This window comes from Lynx rufus, unplaced genomic scaffold (assembly GCF_022079265.1).
Source record: "Lynx rufus isolate CCGP_SWC_20201006 ecotype Redwood Valley unplaced genomic scaffold, mLynRuf1.p SCAF_9, whole genome shotgun sequence".
Classification (NCBI taxonomy): Eukaryota; Metazoa; Chordata; class Mammalia; order Carnivora; family Felidae; genus Lynx; species Lynx rufus.
In genome coordinates this window covers 99,198,608-99,220,486 of record NW_025814897.1, presented here as the reverse complement: position 1 = coordinate 99,220,486, position 21,879 = coordinate 99,198,608, and the positions used below count along the sequence as shown (strand labels likewise).

Sequence of the window (21,879 nt, the reverse complement as noted above, 5' to 3'; positions counted from 1 at the left end):
GTTACTATTTAGTGAATATGTATCAATGCTACATAATACAGGTATTATTACTCCTCACTTTACAGATAAGGATCTGAGGCTCACAAAGCTTAGATTATGTCTACCAAGATCCCAGCTAGTAAGTAACAGATGTGGGATTGAAACATAGATCTGTCTTGACACAGTGGATTAGCTATCTATTGCAGATTATTCCCAAATTTAGCAATTTAAAATGACAACCATTTATTATCTCACAGCTTTTGTGGGTTAGAAATCTGGGTGCAGCTTACTTGCATGCCTCTGCCTCAGGGTCTCTCCCAGGCTACAGTCCAGTATCAGCCAGGATTGTGGTCTTATCTCAGGGCTTGACCAGGGAGGGATTCCCTGCCAAGCACATGTGTGTAGCTGTTGGCAGGATCTAGTTCCTCACAGGCTGTTGGACCGAGGGTCTCAGCTCCTTGCCAGCTGTTGACTGTAGGTCACTCTCATCCGTTCCCTGCCTTGTGGGGCCTTTCCAAAGGACAACTGGCCACTTGGCAGCTTGCTTCCCCAGAGCTAGCATAGGAGAGAGTAAGGGCAACCTAAGACAGAAGCCACAAGTTTCTCTGGAACCTAATCTAGCATCCGTCACGTTTGTATTTTCTGTTCTTCAGAAGTGCATCACCAGGGGCGCCTGGCTGGCCTAGTCGGTGGAGGGTGCAAGTCTTGACCTTGAGATTGTGGGTTCGATCCCCACCTTGGGTGTAGAGATTACTTAAAAAATAAAAAAATAAATAAAAAAGAAGTGAGTGAATCATCAGGTGCGGCCCACACTCAAGGAGCAGGGATTCAGAAGGTGGGAGAAGCAGGAGGCGAGGATCTCTAGAGCTGTCTTAGAAGCTGCCTACCACATTCAGGTTACAACTTCCCCAGATATCACCCTGATAAAGATATGAACTAATTTCTCATCACCTTTCCTCCTAAAGACACAAAAAATCCAAGTTAACTGACCCGGGAATGGGAAACCTGACCTACAGCAACCCTTCCTACCGAACTTCCACGCAAGAAGTGAAAATTGAAGCAATCCCGAAACCAGCCATGTACAATCAACTGTGCTATAAGAAAGAGGTAAAAATTAAAGTTTATATTCAAGGTGGTTGTATGTTTGTTTGTGTTTGTTTCTGGAGGGGGGAAGGATACGCTCCAGTTGCCTGAATGGATCAGTGAGGGATGCCGGGTAGTCCCATCTACCATTTTGGAAGTCATAGTGAACAGAAGAAATGAATGTGATTTGGGTTTCTGGACAGATGTAGACTCTCTGAGGGACCGGCTTGAGGGACCTCAGTGAGAGCAAGGTTAGAAAGCAGATTCCAGAAGGTCTGAGTCTGAAAGCATGGGAGTGTGCGCCTCCCTGCCAGGAGATATTTTACTAGGCTCATAGGTGTTTCCTCATTTAGCCATCATTCCCCTGCAGTGAGGCCCCTGTGAAGCACCCCAGACGCCTAGACAATACCCCTCAAAACCCAACAGCTCCTGGACTCTCCCTTTTCTAACCTCTGATCCAAGTTGTTGGCACCTATGGCTGGCAATGGCTGGGTTTTTTTGTTGTTGTTTGTTTTTGTTTATGTTTTTGCTGTTCTTCCTCTTATCACAGAATCTTAAGAGATTTCTCTAGAATTTTGAAGGTTTACATGCTTTTGCTCTCTTAACTCCTTTGTTGCTTCAGTGAAAAATTATTTGCTGAGTGTTTAGGCTTGAAAACTAGTCCCATTTCCACAAGGAATCAGTAGCCTGGGATTTCAGATTTTCCTAGTCTAATACAACCGCTGCTTTTTCTAAAATCCTGTAACCCTTCATCAGAAGTTATATCCTTTATGAAACCCTAATCGTTCTAGTCTCTTGGCCTGTCTAGCACAGTCAAAACTTGCCCTCATATCTACAGGGCCACCATGCATAATGAGTGCACTTTACATAATAATCCCATGCTTTCTGGCTGCATGAGTTTCCATATTAAAAGAGCTTCCACTGTAAGCCAAAACAGAACCTGCAGGAAGTTTTCAGTTTTAGGGATGGTAGATCCCATTCTCACTTAGTATCTTTGAGAGACTCTTGAGTCTTAGGTTCCTAGAGTGTCTGATGCCCCAGAAAAGAACCATAATAAGGTTCACAGGTTAGAACTTACAAGTGTGTGACCTCTTTTCTTCTGTTGTGTGCTTTTCCTCAGCAGCTCTTTCACCCCTCTGACAGTCTTTCACCCTTTCTCTTCTGATTTCCTCTTGATTTCAGGTACCTGTTGCAGTGTGTTTGTAGAGGGAGTGGTGTTCTCCTCCCCCCCCCCCAAACTGCCAGTGCCGTGTCCCCCACCTCTCCCTAGCTTACCCAGCGTGTCTCTGAGGTGAAGACACTGCACGGCTCTCTCTAATCTTATGCTAATTTCAGCTTGGAGGGTGTGCTGGGGGAATGAGTGTGTGTATACGCACGTGCACATGTGTGCTTGTGTGCTTGTGTGCTATCTGTGTCTGTCTCTGCTCTATTGAGGGAGCTGTCACTCCCAGAGGGCAATCAGCAAAGTATCCTCTTTAATGCAGGGGCTCAGTAAATATCTGTGGAGTTGAATTGCTACTAAAATAGAGGAACATTTGCAGAGCTCTCGGTGGGAATACTGTCCCAGGACAGAATCTCAGCCATGGTTCATTGTGTCCTGGTAGAGGTGGCATTTTGGTTGGTATCCCCCAGAAACCAGGAGTAAGACTCCTCTTTGAGAAATCCACAAAGGGAGAAGCCTGAGTAGAACTTAAGGCTGTCCTTGGAACAATCCCAGGTTGCTTGAGAATGGCCCCAAGGCTTGTGGGAGCAGAGCCAGAGTAACCTCCCAGAAAAGGTTATGGGGTCCCAAAGGATTGGCACTCAAAATCTAAATAAGATTTTCTAGATTCCTCCTGTCTTACCTCCCAAAAGTTTTCTCCTTAACAAAATTAGGAAGAAGAGAATTAAGAACAAGAGCACAGGAGGAGTTTAAAATCCCAAATAAATGCACATTGAATTGCCTTTGTCAATTACTTTTGGCCATGCATATCAGCATGGTGTCCCATTAATAAATCACAATAACAATGTAACAATACCTAACATGATTTAACGTATCTTATGTGTCAAGCACCTACTAACTGCATTATGTGTATCACCTCATTGAACCTTCACCGCAACTCGCAACTCTCGTTATGAGGTATGGATACTGTTATTCTCCCCACACTGCAGATGTGGAGACTGAGTTTAGAGATGCTGAGTAATTTGCCCAAGGTGACATAGCCAGTGAGTGGATGATGCAGGACTGGAAGCCATGGTTCTCCCTCCTCCCTGTCTTGAGAAGGGTAATAATCATCCTAGCTGCTACTCTCCTTTTAGGCCGACTCATCTGTTTGCTCTCTGACCAAGTCTCCCCATTTGTTTGTGGGATCTTTGTACCCCTCACACCTCCTCTCACCCCATCTACTTCCTTTTCCGGTTCACCGTGAGATCCTTTTAGAGAGCCAGCCGACTGACCATGTCTCCCCACCCTCCACCCTAGGGCGGGCCTGACCATAACTACACCAAGGAGAAGATCAAGATTGTAGAGGGAATCTGCCTTCTGTCTGGGGACGATGCTGAGTGGGACGACCTCAAGCAACTCCGCAGCTCACGGGGGGGCCTTCTGCGGGATCATGTGTGCATGAAGACAGACACAGTGTCCATCCAGGCCAGCTCTGGCTCCCTGGATGACACGGAGACAGAGCAGCTGCTGCAGGAAGAGCAGTCTGAGTGCAGCAGTGTCCATACCGCAGCCACTCCTGAAAGACGGGGCTCTCTGCCAGACACGGGCTGGAAACATGAACGCAAGCTCTCCTCAGAGAGCCAGGTCTAAACACCGTCGTTCCCTTCCCTCCCTGCCTGTTCCCTCTCCTTCATGGACTTCCGGTCCTTGTGCTCACTTATACAACAGGCCCCCTTCCTATGTGCTCGTCCTTCTCCTCCACCTCCCACCCCATAACCGCTCCCGGGTCCTCCGCGGGAGCTGTTTCCACCTGAGTCCGTAACTACCTGTGCACAAGAAATGATGGTGCATCCCGAAAATTTAGACCTGGATTTTGCCGCCAACTTCACCTCTTGCACCCCATCCTGAGCCCCCAAAACTAGGCTCAGTAATGATTCCTCCTCAGTACAGAGCTTTTCCCTGGTACCCTGCCTCACAAGAACTGATGATCCAAGACTTCCCTCTCTCCCGTCAGAACCAGCCTGGCCGCTTCTCTAAGAGAACTTGCCCATCAGGGGCTGGGGCAGGGGTCAAGGGTAAAGAGAGAGATGAAGGATAGAGGCTGAGAGAGGAAGGAGGAGTGAGCCCAGCTGGTATGGGCATCTGGGAAGCCTCCAGCCTCAAGTGCATTGGTAACATGAGAAAGCTTTTAGGGTGGTTGGGCCGCGTGTCCTGTCCGTTGCTGGCAATGGATATTATTCTTGCCCTAAGAGCTGCTGTTGTTTTTTTTTTTTGTTTTTTTTTTCAGCTGCCGATATTGGTGAGATCTGGGTGTGGCTCAATCTGTTCTTCCTCCTGCTAGTTTGTCTGGAAGCTTTTCTACCTTCCGATGACAGGGCCTTTACCGCATGGCAGCAGCTAATATGAAGTCCCCCGCTGGTGCCACTGCTGGCCAGTACCCCTCCTATGTCTTTGACTCTAAGTCACCAGGTTGTGAGCAGGGGCTTGAGGAATGTGGGGCCCCGAGGGCTAAGTCTTTGCAACATCTTACCAGCGCTGTCTAGACCCAAAGCCGCATATCACCTGGACCTTCATGTTCTGCCACCCTCTCCCCTCTCATTCTCTGGGATTCTGAGCATAGAGACCGTGAAACAACTTTTCAAAGAAATGACCAAAAGTCTTCATAAATGGTCAGGAAGAGAGATTGGGTTATAGACTTGGGGCACCCAGGGCCTAACAGGAAGTATCCATGAAGTTGAACCTCCCGTGTTGTCTCTCAAGTGCTCAGGGATCAAAGTTAGTGGACAGAGAACCTGTGGCTGTGGGGTGGTGAAGTTCCCATTCCAACTCTTTTCCCGGCTAAGTGACTGACTTTCCATGCTGTGATGCCATCACTTGGTTCGTGCCCATTCACACAAAGAGCGTGTGTCTCGTGCTAGTATCAGGGGAGTCGAGACCTTTTTCTCAGCCCTAAACCTTCTACATAGCCCCCTCCTTCCCCCCACCCCCCACCCCAAGTTGCTTTTTCTGACTTAGCCTTGTGGTGGTGAGGAGGGCTAAATCAAGACACAAAAGTAGGGGGCAGGATGTAGAAAGGTAGAACCACTGATGAAGCGCTCTCAGCCTGGAGCAGATCCAGAACTCCTCCACCCAGGAACAAGAAGCAATAGGAGAGGACAATGGGCTGAGAAGAGAGGCGAGGGCTTGTAGGGGAAGTTTCCTGATTTGAAACCTCTCCTGTGGTTCTTGGTATTGAGAAATCAGCTGCCAAACATGTGAGTAAAAAAAAAAAAAAAAAAAAAAAAAAGATAAGAGCAAAGCTTTTCTGGTCACTTCTAAGGCTGCTAGAGACAGGTGCCAAGCCCTTAGCCCTGTTGTTAGTAACCAAGCCAGGTCTGGGCCCACACAGGACAGCCTGGCCAGGCCAGCAAGTCTTTTCCAGTACACAAAGTGGGAAAGGCGAGGTGCCACTTATGGGATGAAAGGGAGACATTTTACATTTGACAGGGCAGGAAAAGAGCACTTTGGGTCCTCAGACTCTTGGTTGAGGATGAGGAGAAAGTAGAAAAGTGGCATTTTCTTGATTGGGAAGGGGGAAGGATCTTATTGCACTTGGGCTGTTCAGAATGTAGAAAAGACATATTTGAAGAAATCTCTATTTGAGCACTGATTCACTATGTAAAAAGCAAAACCTCTCTTGTCCTAAACTAATGGAAGTGATTCTCCCGCGCTCATGTGTAATGGTTTTAACGTTACTCACTGGAGAGATTGGACTTTCTGGAGTTATTTAACCACTATGTTCAGTATTTTAGGACTTTATGATAATTTAATATAAATTTAGCTTTTCTTAATCACTGTGCCTGGCTTGGAGTCATGACTAATCATTGCACCCGCTCTGTCTGGCAGACCCATGCTTTCAAAAACCTTCTTGCAACATCACCTTTAAGTCCTTGGGGGACGTGAGGATGGTGAAGAACAATAAAAGGTGTGAGGTTCCTGGTTGAAGGGTCAACTCATCTTGAGAAGACAGGTCAAGACCAGAATTCATTGGCTTGTGAAATCCTCACTTCCTCTAGAACAGGGATGGCAGGTTTTAATCTCGAGTGTCGACTCTGATTGGTTGGCAGTGGCTGCCTGAGGTCCTTGGGAGACTCCAAGGGGAAAGTGTCATGATTATTAGTGACCTCTCCAGGCGCTGGAAGGAAGTATATGCCATATATACTATATATCTTCTATTTCTGTTCTAGGTCTATGAGGACTTCATTGTCACAGAACTTGACTTTGCCTTGTGATGATAGTCCCTGGCAAGACTGTCAGATATAGTAAGAAAAGTACTGGGGACAAGGAAGGTTCATTAAGGCCCAGATATGCTACTAGCTCTTTTTGATCTTAGTAAAGTTTCGTAGTTTCGAAGAATGGATCAAATCAACACTAAGATTCCTTTTATTTATTTTTATTTTCTTCCTTTTATTTTAAAAAAGCTTCCTTGTTATAATTTATCCACTACATCTCAAGGCTAGGACATGGGGTTGGGCTCCCTTCTCAGGTTCCTAATGATGATTAGGAATCATGGAAGTCCCGTGCGAGATGTAGAATTTTATGTCAGAGCCCAGTAGTTGATTTTCTAAACCACAGAACTTTTATAGAATAATGCTTCCGTTAATTCGTTTATCACTTACTGTGGGCCAAGCCTGACCACAGAGCTTAGAATCTAGCAACAGCCTACACCCCACCCCCACCCTACATACCCCCCCCAAAAAAAAGAAAGAGAAAGCAAGAAAGACTGAGCCTCTTGTATTTAAATGACAAGAGATCTGACACTAATTTTTTTTTTTTTTTTTTTTTTTTAGATCCGACACTAATTTACAGTGTGTAACTCTTTCAACTTTGGTAAGGGATATGTGCACCAGAACAGAAACAAGTGGAATAGTTCAAGGACAACTATCCCCTCGCTCAACCATTCTTTTTTTCTTTTCTTTTTTTTTTTTTAATAACTCATACTGAGAGAAAAGCATTTTAGGTGATGAAATCCAGCCTAAAGTATAAGCCTATATACCTGTAGAAAGTACCCCCTCCCAAAGGCTCGGGGTTATGGGCCAGGCCATGAATAGTGACCACTTGAGCTGAGAACTCAGGAAGAACTTTTCAGATGACAAGAAAAATTAATGCGTTGAGCACACACCGTTTGCTTGAAAGCCTGGGAGATGTTTCTGGGAGAACAAAATTTGGTGACTACATTTTGATACCTTGTGACCACACGAGCCAGTGTAATCAGGTATTCAACACTGCCTGAGCCTTAGAGATCCCACTAATCTGTGACTGTCCTGTCACTTCAGCAGGAAATGGGAATGGGAGAAGAGGCTGGGCCTGGTGGCCCAGGTCTTGACAACAACCTGGCAGTGGGCAGATGAGACTTTAGCAACACTGTCAAGGACTAGCATCCTGTTTTCAGGTTATGCACATGCCTTGGCTTTTACTGTCCTGATGAGTAAAATGAAAAGGTTGAGCCAGATGATTGCTAAGGTTATTTCTGGCCTGAAACTTGTTTTTATGTTCCTTCCGAGAAACCTTAAAGATGAAACAAGAGTTGTCCTTATCTGGTTCTCTAGATATAAAACCTGAAGCTGATGAGTAGGGAGAGAGTTAGTCAAATTCTAACCAACTGGACATATTTTTATAGGCTAATTATGTTCAAAACATAGTCACTGCCCTTCTTTCTATATTGCATGAACAGATGATGGATCCTAAGATGAAAAGATCTCTGTGGCCCATAGAGAGGTCTCCAAGGCATGATCTGAAGCTTTCACCAAACCTAAGCCTACAGCAAACAAAGTCAGTGCTACATAGGAACTTAGAAATGGCATCTGCAAGAGCTGAGGGTGTACAGGGTTCTAAGTGTAATGCACTGACATTCAAGAACATATAGTAAACTTCAGTTATTTCTACCTATGGACATAATGATTACAAATGGAGTTGAGCCCTTTTTATAGCTAAAAAAAAGTCTGTATGAGTGTGTCTTTTCTTCGTATGTGAAAATGACTCAACTGATCACTTAATAGGATGTGTGTTTGGGGATGTTTCAGGCAGCCTTTGTTTTGTAACATTCCCTCACTCACCCATTTATTTTCTCTCTAGATCATTCTCCCATTAAGCAGCTGGCAGAGGCTAAGCAGAGCTCAGCTTGCGGAACAGAGTCAAGGCTCCAACTCACAATTTTGGACTCCTTTGACATGATGTTAAAACAGATCCAGACAGCCTAATTAAGGGTCTGAGTTTAAACCCAAGGCTGAAGTTAGCCCCAAGCTACGCAATCTGCCTTTTTCATTTTACAAGACACATAGAGCCAAGAACTCTCACTTATCTTGCCCTTCTCCGTAGTTTTCCCTGCAGCCCTAAAAGCCTGTTGACAGCCTGCTAAATGAGGTCCCTATCTCTCCCTCTGCCTCCTTCCTCTTTGGTGGAGCTGATGCTTTTGTGGTCAGAGTTCTTGGACAGCCTGAATTTGGGGGGCTATGGGAAAATGGGCTATGAGAAAAGAGAAAAGGGTTATTCATTCCTTCATTCACTCAATACCTATTAAATGCAACCAGTGAAACCCGGGATAGGCTCAGAGGCCAGTCAAGGCACAAAAACCCAGAGCCACTTGAGACCTGTGTTAATGTCACCACTGCTGTCTCCAGGGAATAATGCACTAGGTACCTGGACTGAAAGTTGAAAGGAAGTTAATCATTGAAGCCGTTCCTCTTAGGCTGGAAATCTGGGTCCACGTCCCATGGTAGAGCTGTTTCTCTTCCAGAAAGCAGCTTGTGATTACGATGGAATGAGCACTGTCCCAACCCTTGGCAGGCTTTTCAGAAATGCCCAGCACATTTATTCAGCAGCCACAATGTTTGGCATCTGTTTACTGCTTCCAGTTGCAATAATACAGTGTTTGCCTTGATCTCTAATGCCTCCAAGGGGTTCACTGCCCTGTTAATATTTTCCTTATGTAGAACTACTGAGAGGCCCTTGGAATAAAGTAAGCACACGTCACTCTAATAAATACATAGATAAATGCTGTTTGGTGATAATCCTGGACTGCAAAAGATGACTGGCCAAACATTTATTGAACACCTACTATGGAGCAAGATATTATGTTAGGTTTCTACAAGGCCTTACAGGATCTGCCACTCCCCTGCCCTCTGTTGCCTATCAGACCTCATCTCCTGCTACCCTCCTGCCAACTACTCTGCTTCAGCTATGCAGGCCTCCCTGTTTCTCTAACCTGAGAGGCGAGTTCCCAACCTAGGGTCTTTGCATAGCTGTTTCCTCTGGCCTGCACTTTCTTCCTCTAGATAAATTCATGGCTAACTCCTTTGCCTTCCTCAAGTCTTTGCTTAAATGTAACCTTCTGAATGAAACTTACTCTGATCACTCTTTATAAAATTGCAGTCTTTCTAACTCTACTTCCCAATCTCTTTCACCGTGTTTTACTTTTTTCTTTTCGCATTGCATACATTGTTTAATAACATACTATATAATTTATTTATGTGTTGATTGTCTATGCTTTTTCACTATAATGTGAGTACCATAAGAGGGACGTGTGTGTGTGTGTGTGTGTGTGTGTGTGTGTATTTTGTGCACTGATTATCCCAAGTGCCTAGAATAGTCCCTGCACATATTAGGTGCTCAATAAATATTTGTTGAATGAACGAACAAATAAATGCATGGAATCAGACATCTAATGCCCACTAGGGCTGCACCTAAACCATATAAGACAAAAAGGGATTTGCCATCTTGTTCTAAAGCTCTCCAGGATCCAGACTCCATACATCCTTTATTGAGCAAATTCCAGTTTACCATCTTGCTCTCCTTACAAATGTAATCTTCAACTTATTTCCGATAATATTTAAATAAAGTAAACATACCAATGACTGAAAAAGACTATTTGTATATGTTCCTAACCCATTTCTCAAAGGTTTCTGTGACCCTTGTTTGCTCTGCTAGGTTCTTTTCTCTTTTCCCTACCGATGGATCTGTTCTCACGTCCCTCCTTTTCACTCTCCACTCTCCCACTCTGTGGTCTCATCATGTTTTCTACTCTATGGAGGTGATTCCTAATCTTTTCTCACAGTCCTTATCCTGTATTTCCTAGATCTACTCAGAGATTCTGTTTGGATGTCTCATTGGTACCTAAAAGTAAACAGGTCTAAAACTAAATTCCTTGCCTTCCTTTTGAGACTGGCTTCTCCTGACTTTCTACTTCCATTTGGGCAATGACCCCTCCCAATCCCTAGGTTCAAATCTTGGCATGTTCTTTGACTCATCTCCCTAAATGGTCCCCATCCTCACCTTTGCACTAAGTCGGTTGCAAAATCCTTCACTCTTTCTGGAATCTGTTCTCATCATTTCCACTGCTATCACCTCATATCAGACTCCTAACTGGGCTTCCAACCCTAACCGATTTTAGACAAACAAGCTAATTAGTTTTCCTAAAGAGAAGTTCTGATTTTGTCACTGTCTGATTCAGAAACCTTCAATAGCTCCCCATCACCTACCCGAAGTACAAATTCCTTACCTTTAGTATTCAAGACCCTCTGAGAATTGTTCCTTTCTCAGTCAACCTTGTATCCCATTACTTCCCAACATGAACCCTGTTCGAAAACCAAACTCACACGTTCAATTCCCTACCTATAATGTACTTTCTTGTTTCTGTGCCCTTGGGCCTTCTCTTCCCACTACTAGACGTTCTCCCTATTTCTATTTTTTTAATTAACATGTCAATGGCAAAAAACAAAAAAAAACAAAACAAAACAGTTGTTTCCCTCCCTTCCCAGTTCCCCTGTTAGTTTCTTGAAATTCCAGGAATGTTCTAATCATTTTCAGGCATGTGTACAAATACATATGCATTTTATAACCACATATAATAAAATGATTCCACATATGCTTTTCTTCAACTTGCCTTTTTTCAATTAAATTTGTGCATTTTTCTATTCCAGTACATATAGCTTAACTACATTCTTTTTAACAGTTGGGTAGTGTTCTGTTGAGTAGATATTCTGTAACTTATGTAATAAGTTCCCTATGAATGGACATGTAATTTCTAGGGTTTGGATGGTTTTTGGCTTTGGTTTTTCCCTATCTTAAAGAATTGCTGCAGTGAATATCTTTGGGCATTTTTCTTTGAATACTTGCATAGATCTGAAGAACAAATTCCTAACAGTGGCATTACTGGGCCAGAGATTATACACACTTTACATTTTAACAACTGCTAAATCATCCTTCTAAAAGTTTGCACCAGTTACACTCTTACCAACAGTGAGTTTGAGTGTCTGTTTCTCAAAGTCTTGGCCAACGGCTGTCAAACTTTTTCATCTTTGCCAATTTGATAGATTAAAAAAGAATCATTTTATTACTTTTACCCATCCCCTCTCCATTTTTTAGTCTGTTGGTAATTACATATCTTTGAATCCCAGATTAAAAGTCCATCCCTTTTAGGGCACCTGGGTGGCTCAGTTGGTTAAGCGTCAGCCTCTTGGTTTCAGCTCAGGTCATGATCTCACCGTTCATGGGCTTGAGCTCTGCACAGTCTGTGTTGTGCATCAGCACAGACCTACTTGGAATTCTCTCTCCCTCTCCCTTTGCCCCTCCCCTGCTCACACCTTCTCTTTTAAAATAAAATAAATATTGGGGCGCCTGGGTGGCTCAGTCGGTTAAGCGTCCGACTTCGGCTCATGTCACGATCTCAGTCTGTGAGTTCGAGCCCCGCGTCGGGCTCTGGGCTGATGGCTCAGAGCCTGGAGCCTGCTTCTGATTCTGTGCCTCCCTCTCTCTCTGCCCCTCCCCCGTTCATGCTCTGTCTCTCTCTGTCTCAAAAATAAATAAACGTTAAAAAAAAAATTAAAAAAAATAAAATAAAATAAATATTAAAAAAAAAAAAGCCCATCCCTTTCACAGATCCTCCCTTAGCAAATTTCCCCCTTCTGTTAAGCATCTACAGCTTTTTCTGTTGTTCTCATACTGCCTTGAATTTTAGTGACTGACTAGCCTATATGTTTTATTTCTCTGACCAAAGCAGTTTGTAAATTTCTTGGGAGTAAGGCCCTTATCTTATTCATAGAAACATAGAATTTAGAGATAAGCAAGACTTATTTTTAAGATTTTATTTTTAAGTAAGCTCTACACGCAACTTGAGGCTGGGACAAACAACTCTGAGATCAAGAGTTGTACTCTGCCCAGAGTGGTGTAGCCACCCCCCCCCTTTTTTTTTTTTTTTTTTAGGATTTTATTTTTAGAGCTAAACAAGACTTTTAGAAATCATATTAACCAAGCCTGTCGTTTCTATAAATAATAGAAGTATAAAGCTTTTGCAGAATGCTTACTGTTCAAAGGCCTTTCCTAGACATTCAATTAGCTATATTAAATCCTCACATTAAGCTTGTAAGGGAAACATTGTTATCTCGTTTTGAGGAAACTAAGCTACAAATAATTTACTGGGAAAAGTGGTTTCCTTAGAACAGGTCCAAGACCAGAATCCAGTATCCTGGCTCCATTCGCTGCTCCTTCCACTATATCCCAGAGCCTCTCTTTTCCCCCACGCACTTAGCTGCACAATCAATATTTGCTGAATGAGAGGACTTTTTAAAAAATTGCAGGTGTTGACAGTCGCTTGAATAACCAAAATTAAATAAAGCAAACATGCTGATGGCCGGGGATGCACAGTTCTCCACACATCTATCGCCTTTCTTTCGAGTGTGGGTGTGTGGGGTGGGGGTGGGGGGGAGGTCGCCGGTAGCTTTTGCTCTGGCGACCTTCTTTCTCCCCACCCGACCAGGCAACGCCGGTTCCGAAAGAAACACGGCCGCGCGCGGCCCCTTTAAAGCTGCGGGCGGCGCGTGCACACAGTCCTTTCAAATGGACCAATAAACGCGCGATGGGCGGTCCGCCGAGGACCAATAAACAACGAGGACACTGCGGGGTGTGCGGCGGCCCAAGCGGTTTCAAACGGCTTAGAGCAGGCCCCTCGGTTCTGACCCGGCGGAGGTGAGTGGCCGGTGGGCCCGACCCACCCGCGTAGGCCCTCGGGTCCGGGCGTCGCGCGCGCCGAGGGATCTTGAACCCCGAGCGGGGGACCTCCGCGGACGCGCCCCTCCCTCGCCGCACGAACCCGGCGGTCTGAGACGGCGAAGCGGGGCGGAGGCCGGGGGACCTGCGGCTGGCAAGGCGGGGGGCGTGGGCGCTCGCGTGGGGCCGAGGCCGGGATCCGGGTGACCCGAGCGCGCCGTGGCGGAGTGCGGGCGGCAGCGTCCGGGAAATGGGGGCGGCTCAGGGCCGCGCCTGGCGGCCGAGGGTGTTCCGGGACTGGGGCGGGGGCCCTGCGAGCCGGCCCTGCTACAGTGCCCCTCGCGTAATTGTCAAATGAATGAATGAGTGAAAAAGAGTCTAGGAGGGTTGTCGTGGTTGTGACGGGCTCCGTCGTCTGGAGCGTGACAAGGACTGCGGTACCGGGGCCTGACCGCGCACCTCTGTCCCTGCTGGCTTGCTGCGGTTTTAACAATTCCGATCATACCGCTCCGCCCTCACGCCTGGCTTTCTCTCTCAAAAGGTGTCAGTAGAGTTCAGGTATCTTTCTAGCTCTGAAGGTTTGGCGGACCTATACAATAGCCAACCAGTGTAGGTTAGCTTAAGCAGGCCCTGCTACTTTACGGTGGGGGCTCGGTAAACTAGATTCTTACTTTTTAGCCCTTACCACTCTTAAGCTGCTGAGAGAGCTACCCTGCAGTGGTGGTAACTGTCAGGCAGGATTTAAATGCATCCTGTTTTGTTTCTCGGATAGAAAACGATGAAAGCGATGTTGCCAGAGTGGCTACTGTGTGTTAGAAAATATATTCGTGTTGATGGATCCTAACAATGAGTTTTTCATTCAGCATCAATAGAGGGTAAAGTGGTTTTTGCAGAACTTGCCCCAAATTTATGCTTGGCTCTAATTCTCACGGGGAACTAAGGCATCAAATCTTGGCCCAGAAATGCTGCCTGTCTTATTTTATGCATAATTATAGTAATTGAAAACTCATTTTTAGAGAGGTGAACTCCTTCTTTCTCCATTTTCATCACCCTGAAAAGTCCTTCTTTGACCTAAAGAGCCAATATATTAAGCTAACAATCCTTTGCAACTTTTAAGAAGTCCAAAAGATTTGAACTTTTTTTTGGTGATTGAACAAACCATAATGTTTGTATAAAATTTAATGATACAGAGAAAGGTGAAATCATTTTGTTTTGCCAGCATAAATGAACTTGGTCAACTCGTGAGAAAATTTTTTTACACAAGTTTTTAAAGTCTGTTCTATGGAGTAATGGCGGGCAAAGTATTCCATAACAATTAATATACCTTATACTTTATTATTACTTTTAACATTTTGATCAAGTTTGAATTATGAACAGTAGTATAGCCTTCGATTGACAGCTTAATGTTAGCAGCAGAGCTTTTTAATTGCAATAAATTTGGGTCCGTTAATATTATGAAGCTGTTCTAGACTTTGGGGAGGCAATTAGAAATAATAAAACATCTTTAACAAGGCCTTAGGATATTGTTAATCTTGATGTGGAATGAAAACTTTCCTTTATTTTGAAGTAAAGCCAGGCTCTCGTATGCTCCTTTGACTTAATGGAGTCTCATTGATTGATTCAACACATATTGAGATAGATGCCTACTGTGTGTTAAACACTGTTCTGGATTCTGGGAATACACTAGTGAACCAGAAAAAGACAAAGCTCCTGACCTAAGGGAGTTTGACAGTTTTATCTCTCAAACAATTTGCTGTAGCAAATTGTGTTTTCTGTAATCCCTCTGGCCCAACTCTGAACATTGAGCAAAATAAATACTCAAATACTTTTATTAGCAGTAGCTAACATTTATTGAATAGTCACTGGGTGCCCCATTTTGTCTTTTTTAATCCTCACAGCTTTTTATAGATGAGGAAACTGAGTCTTAGAAAAGCTATGCAACTTGTTCAAGATCATACAGCTGATAGAATCTGAGTTTGAACCCAAGTCATTCTGTCTCCAGAGCCTTTGCTTTTAACCAACCTATGGTTGCGCTTTATGAAGTAATGAGATCTGTTAGGGAGAATTAAGGAGCAATTTCTGGGTAGAATACCCACCTCCTTTTTTTTAACTACTTCTAGCAGAGCCATGATTAAATATGAGCGATAAGCATGGTAGTTTTTAGAGGGAAGATGGGGAAGTCCAAAAGACAGTATTTACTGGACAGCTGTGACTTTGGGGGAGACTCTGGGAGAGCGTAAAATTGAGATCTTGAGCTAATTATCATTGATAGTTTCCTGGTGGTTAGTGTTGGAATGGTTTGAGATGCCTAAATGAGTTTTGTATTTTTACCTCTGGAGTTCAGAATATGTTCGCTCATTCCTATCAGGGCAGTTGCCCTGTTTACTTGAGATGTCTCAGACACATTAAGCTTATTCTTTTTGGCTTTTGCATTTGCTGTCCTCTTTGTATACTGGCTGCACTGAGGTCTCAACTCAAATGTCATCTCCTTAAAGAGGCATTTTCTAAGCTCCAATTAGAGTAGCTGTCTTGGTCATTTTTGCCTCACTTTCATTTTTTATTCACCTCATAGCATTTATTGCTAGCTGATGGGTCATTTATTGTTTGTTTGTGTGTTGTCTGACTTCCTCACAGAAATGAAAGCAGAGCACAGATTTTTTTTCTTCTTCTATTTTTGAGGTTACCACAAAGCCTCGAACAATACTTGGAACAAAAAAGGTAGTCAAAAAATACTTGTTGAACAAAATTGGCCAAAACTGTCATAGTCTTCTCTATGTGATAAAGTGATAAAGACAGTATATAACTAAAGCTGGCTGTGTTACTGTGTCTTTGGATGTGAGCCGTATTTCAGCAGACTAATTTGGAAAGTCTTCAACTAAGAAAACTGGAAAAATGATAGTTTTACGTTTGTGTCATCTGGGGGGAAAGGAAGGTTTGACTTCTCCACTCCTGCCTTTGTTGTTGTTATTACTATTATTATTTAAGATTTTATTTATTTATTTCTAAGTAGGCTCCACATCCAACGTGAGGATTAAACTCATGGTCCTGAGATCAAGAGTCACATGCTCTACTGACTGACGGTCCCCCCCCATTGTTATTTATTTATTTTTAATTTAAAATTTTTTCTGTGAAAGTTTTTAGGGGTATTGGTCAAGTATATTTTAGGATGTCCCTCTACTGGAATTTATCTGATGTTTTTGTTATGATTAGATTGGGGTTATAGGTGTGATCACAGAGAGGAAGTGCCATTTTCATCATATTAAGGGTTCATACTATCAACGTGATTTATAACTGGTGGTATTGACCTTGATCGCCTGGCTGAGGTAATATTTGTCAGGTTACTCCACTATAAAGTTACTTTTCTCCCCATTCCGTACTGTCCTCTTTGGAAGAAAGTAACTGTGCTGCCTACATTTAAGGAATGAAGAGTTATGCTCCCTGTTCTTTGGGGTAGAGTACCTACATAATTTATTTGGAAGTCTTCTGCATGGGAAATTTGCCTCTCTTTCCTCATTTATTAATTTAGGCAAGTATTTACTTCTGTCATTGTGGAATGAAGGATCTCTGTCTTATACTTTGAGTTATATTCCAATACTACTTTACTGCTCACATTATTCCAGCTTTGTCCATTGGGAGCTTATTCAGTTGGCTCCTGTACTGTGCCCCTTTAACATACCGACATCAGTGTGTGTATATATATTTTTATGTAATTATTTTTTAACACTCACTCACTTTCTGGCACTACAAGATGCTCTAGGCTCATCTTGCATATTTCTTGTCACAGTGCTAAAATCAGCTATTTCTCCATGGAGTTCTAGTTCTTTTATTGAAGAATGGTCTGAGAAACCAAGATGTGGACACTAAGTATTATCGTTGCTGCCAGGGTTTTGTTTCTTTTAGGCCCTCTCAGCTAACAGAGCAAAGAGTTAGTTTTATGCTAACTCTTGTATATAAACATGTCAGTAAAATATTTCTGTGTGTAATCATCTGTAACTATATTAAGTTAAACATGAGTTCTTACTGATATCTCCACTTTGAATCCATTATCACATAGACCATTCTAGCCTTCTCTGTTTGCTGTTCTGTGAATTTCCACATCAGCAGTAGAAACCTTGCTTCCACCATCCATTTACTTAATTGGTCAATTCCCATAAACATGTATAGCAGTATCAGAATTGTTCACCCACACTCTCACGGGAAACAACTTTATCAACTACAGTACGTATGTATAGTTCCTTTTGCATTCAGTCTTAAAGATTCCATTAATTTCCGAGGTTGCCTAGGTCAGCACCTTCTCCCTATCCCCTTCAGTGAGGTTGTTTTAACACGTTTGTAATACAGTCAGATTCTCTTGTCACAGACTGCATTCTTCTCTGATTCCCTGATGTCTTAAATGACTTTTTTTTTAAGTTTTACTTACTTATTTTGAGAGAGACGGGGTGTGGGGAGAGAATCCCAAGCAGGCTCTGCGCTGTCAGTGCAGAGCCTGATGTGGGGCTCAGATTTCACCAGCCACACCGTGAGATCATGACCTGGCCTGAGTCAAGAGTTGGATGTTTAACTGACTAAGCCACCCAGGCGCCTCTAAATGACTTTTTAAAATTAGCATACATTAAAGTTCACTCTTAATGTTGTAAAGTTCTTTAGGTTTTGACAAATGCATAATGTTACTTATCCATCATTGTAAGAATAGTTTCACTGCCCTAAAAAAATCCCCTGTACTTTACCTGTTCGTTTTTCCTCATTCTCCCATCCCTGGGCAACTGCTGATCTTTTTACTGTGTCCATAGTTTCGCTTTCTTCCAGAATGTTATATAATTGGGATCATACAATATGTACCCTTTTCAGACTGGCTTCTTTCACTTAGCAGTATCGATTTAAGGTTCTTCCATGTCTTTCTGTGGCTTGATAGCTCACAACCATTGTGTGGTTGTGTCACAGTTTGTTTATCCATTCACCTGTTGAAGGATATCTTGGTCATTTCTAGTTTTTGACAATTATGGACAAAGCTGCTGTAAACATTTGTGTGCAGATTTTGTGTAGATACACATTTTCAATTCAACTGGGTAAATACCTAGAGGTGCGATTGTAGGATCATAGGGTAATCAGTGTTTACCTTGTTAAGAACTACCAAACTGTCTTCCAAAGTGGCTGTATCACTTTTGCATTTTCACCAGCAATGAATGAGAATTTTTGTTCTACATCTTTCTCAGCATTTAGTTTTATCAGATATGGGTTTGTTTGTTTGTTTGTTTGTTTTTTGCCATTCTAATAGGTGTGTAGTGCTCTCACTTTTAGAAAATTTTGTTTTTTCATGACATTGACTTTTTTAATAATTTTTTTTTAATATTTATTTATTTTTGAGACAGAGTGCAATCAGGAGAGGGGCAGAGAGAGAGGGATACAGATACAGAATCTGAAGCAGGCTCCAAGGCTCTGAGCTGTCAGCACAGAGCCTGAGGTGGGGCTCCAACCCATCAGCTGTGAGATTATGACCTGAGCCAAAGTCAGACGCTTAACCGACTGAGCCACCCAGATGCCCCATGATACTGACTTTTTTGAAGAGAAAATTATAGAGTCTTTTAGAGGAATTAACTTAAATAAACTTTTTGTTTTGTAATAATTTTAGATACTCAGAAAAGTTACAAAGATGATACATAGAATTCATATATACCTCTCACTCAGTTCCCTATTGTTAATGTCTCACATGGCACATTTGTTAAAACTAAGAAACCAACAACTGATACATTACTTTTTGCTAAACTCCAGATTTTGTTTGAATTTCTACAGTTTTTCCATTTGTATCTCCTTTCTGCTTCTGGTCCAGTCCAGGGTAGCCCATTGCATGTGGTTTTTGTCTTTCAGTCTTTTCTTGTCTTCATGACTTTGACAGTTTTGGGGAATACTGGCCAGTTATTTTGTGTAATGTCCCTCCTTTTGAGCTTGTCTGATATTGTTCTCATTATTAGACAAGAGTTGTATGTTTTTGGAAAGAATGCCACAGAATACCATCATTTCATATCGGGATATGTGACATCCATATGATAATCACTAATGATGACTGATCATTTGGTTAAGGTAGTGTTTGCCATGTTAATATGTGAGGTTACTGTTTTTCCCTTTCTTTTTTTTTTAAATATATTTTCCCTTATTTTTTTCCCCCTAAGTTTATTTACTTATTTTGAGAGAGAGAACCAGTGGAGGAGGGGCAGAGAGAGAGAGACCGAGGATCCAAAGCAGGCTCCATGCTGACAGCAGACAGCCTGATGTGGGGCTCGAACTCATGAACTGTGAGATCATGACCTGAGCCAAAGTCAGACACTCAAACACGACTGAGCTACCCAGATGCCCCAACTATTTTTCCTTTTCTATACTGAATTCTTTGGAAGTAGATCACTAAGTCTAGCCCACCCTCAAAGTGGGTGGAGGACTTAAGTTACACTTCCTGGAGGGAAGAATATCTACATTTATTATTTGGAATATTGAAAGGAAGATTTGTCTCTTCTCCCCCATTTATTTCTTTATTCAACCATTTGTCAGTATCAGTGTATCTGTTTTGTACTTTAGTTATAATCTAATTCTGTATTTTTTAGTTTTTGCTCAGTTTTCCAGCTTTGGCCATTGGGAAGTCTTTCAGGTTGGCTCCTGTGTCCCTTTGATATGCCTCCATCCTTTTTTTCATTTTGAGCATTTCCTTATTTTCTAGTACTACAAAATGCCCCAGATTCATCTTATATTTTCCCTGCTCCAGACCCAGAATCAGCCATTTCTCCAAGGAGCCTTGGTTCCTGTCATTGGACAGTGATTTATAGAAACCAACATCTGGGTGCTCCATGTGCTCATTGCTGGGGTGTCATTATTCCTAGACCCTCTCAACGGACAGAGCTAGGTAATATATGTATGTTTGCTAACTTATGTATATGTACACACATATAATTGTTTCTGTATCTTTCTATCTGTATTTATATTAGGCTAAGCATGAATACCTACAGTTCTCACCAACTTTTAGAGGAAACTTATGTCCCAAACAAATGTCCTCTTTATAATTGGCTTTTTACTGAGATCTAACTTTTCCCCCCTGATTAACACTTTTTAAGTGCTACGGAAATCATTATTTTTCATGACCTGGTAATAGCAGTTGTTTGACCTGGGATATGATCTTTGTTTGGAAATGTATTCAAAGCATAAATTCTGACTTAGTTAGAATGGTCATATGTTTTTGGCATCGACATGGTGTCAGATAAACCATGGTGACCTCCTGTCTCTTGACCTTGTCTCTTCAAGCATGATTTTCGTTATTTTATTAAGAAATAAGAGCCCTACTTCTTTGATCTTTTAGTTATATTTCTTACGGATTTGTTATTAAATAAAAGTGATTTTTAGATCCTTTCTATAAAGATGAGAAAAAAAAATGGGGCACCTGGGTGCATCAGACTTTGGCTCGAGTCATGATCCTGTGGTTCATGGGTCGAGCCCTGCGTCACGCTCTGTGCTGCCAGTTCAGAGCCTGGAGCCCGCTTCAGATCTGTGTCTCCCTGTCTCTCTGCCCCTCCCCTGCTCATGCTTTGTCTCTCTCTCTCTCTCAGAAATAAATAAACATTAAAAAAATTTATAAAAATATGAGAAAAAATGAATAGTTTCAAGTAATGAAATTTATTTGTTTAATGTGGATGACTTCTTTTTTTCATTTTTCAGTCATAAGACTTAAAGTAGCATTTTATTTATCTGAAAGCCAACTACCAGGAAATAAACCACAAAAGTCTTTTCAGCAGCCTAAGTAGGTATCTCAAATTTTATTGACTTCCCTCAGGTAGATCCTGCTCCCTCTTATGCAGTTTCAGCCTACTTGGTTCTTTAAATCAAGAGCTAAAATTAAAAAGGCAGCACTGCTACAAGCTAACTAGAAGTGTTAGCTTGATTAAAAGAGTTGAGGAAGGAAAGCTACAAAATCTAAAAATTCAAAAAAGGCATTGGAACCATTTAGATTTGGTGTAAGAGTCCTTCATATCTCTGTGGCAGTAGTGGATTCTCCTGAAAAGTTTAAATGATTGTTAGTATACTTTAAAAAGACTGGGAAGCTTAGGTGTTTTCTCCGATTTATATGAAAAAAAGTTACACAAAGTAGTTGTTTCAGGGATAGACCTTTCCTATCTGGCCACCTTGGCTGTCTAGAACACTCACTCCCTAATCAGTTTTGTTGTTTTACGTTTTACTTTTCATATTTATTCCACAGTGTTTTTTTAAAATGCATTCTTTTTTTTTTTTTAAGTATATTTTTGCAGAGAGATCGAGAGGGCGCGAGCATGAGGAGGGGAGGGGCAGAGAGAGGGAGACGCAGAATCTGAAGCAGGCTCCATCCAGGCTCTGAGCTGTCAGCACAGAGCCTGATGCGGGGCTCGAACTCATGGACAACGAGATCATGACCGAGCCGAAGTCAGATGCTCAACCGACTGAGCCACCCAGGCACCCCTCCACAGTGTTTTTTAAAAATCATTTTGTGTCCTTATCTACTTGTAGTATGAAGTCTCTCATTTATAGATTTTAAGAATTTTTTTGGGGGGTGGCTGGGTGGCTCAGTCGGTTAAGCATCTGACTTGGGCTCAGGTCATGATTTCATGGTTCATGGGTTTGAACCCCACGGTGGGCTCTGT

At 42.5% G+C, this 21,879-nt stretch overlaps 2 protein-coding genes across 2 annotated transcripts in view; both read left to right on the top strand.

Moving 5' to 3' along the window:
* LRP4 (LDL receptor related protein 4) overlaps positions 1–3,856 on the top strand; it is a 40,652-nt gene extending 36,796 nt beyond the window's left edge. The window contains exons 37-38 of the mRNA XM_047071058.1: positions 945–1,086; positions 3,524–3,856. Coding sequence (XP_046927014.1) covers positions 945–1,086; positions 3,524–3,856 — 475 coding nt within the window. The remainder of the gene's footprint in view (positions 1–944; positions 1,087–3,523) is intronic.
* Positions 3,857–13,145: 9,289 nt separating this feature from the next.
* Positions 13,146–21,879, top strand: part of CKAP5 (cytoskeleton associated protein 5) — a 113,964-nt gene continuing 105,230 nt past the window's right edge. Inside the window, exon 1 of the mRNA XM_047070624.1 lies at positions 13,146–13,207. The gene's annotated coding sequence lies outside the window, so the exon portion shown is untranslated. The remainder of the gene's footprint in view (positions 13,208–21,879) is intronic.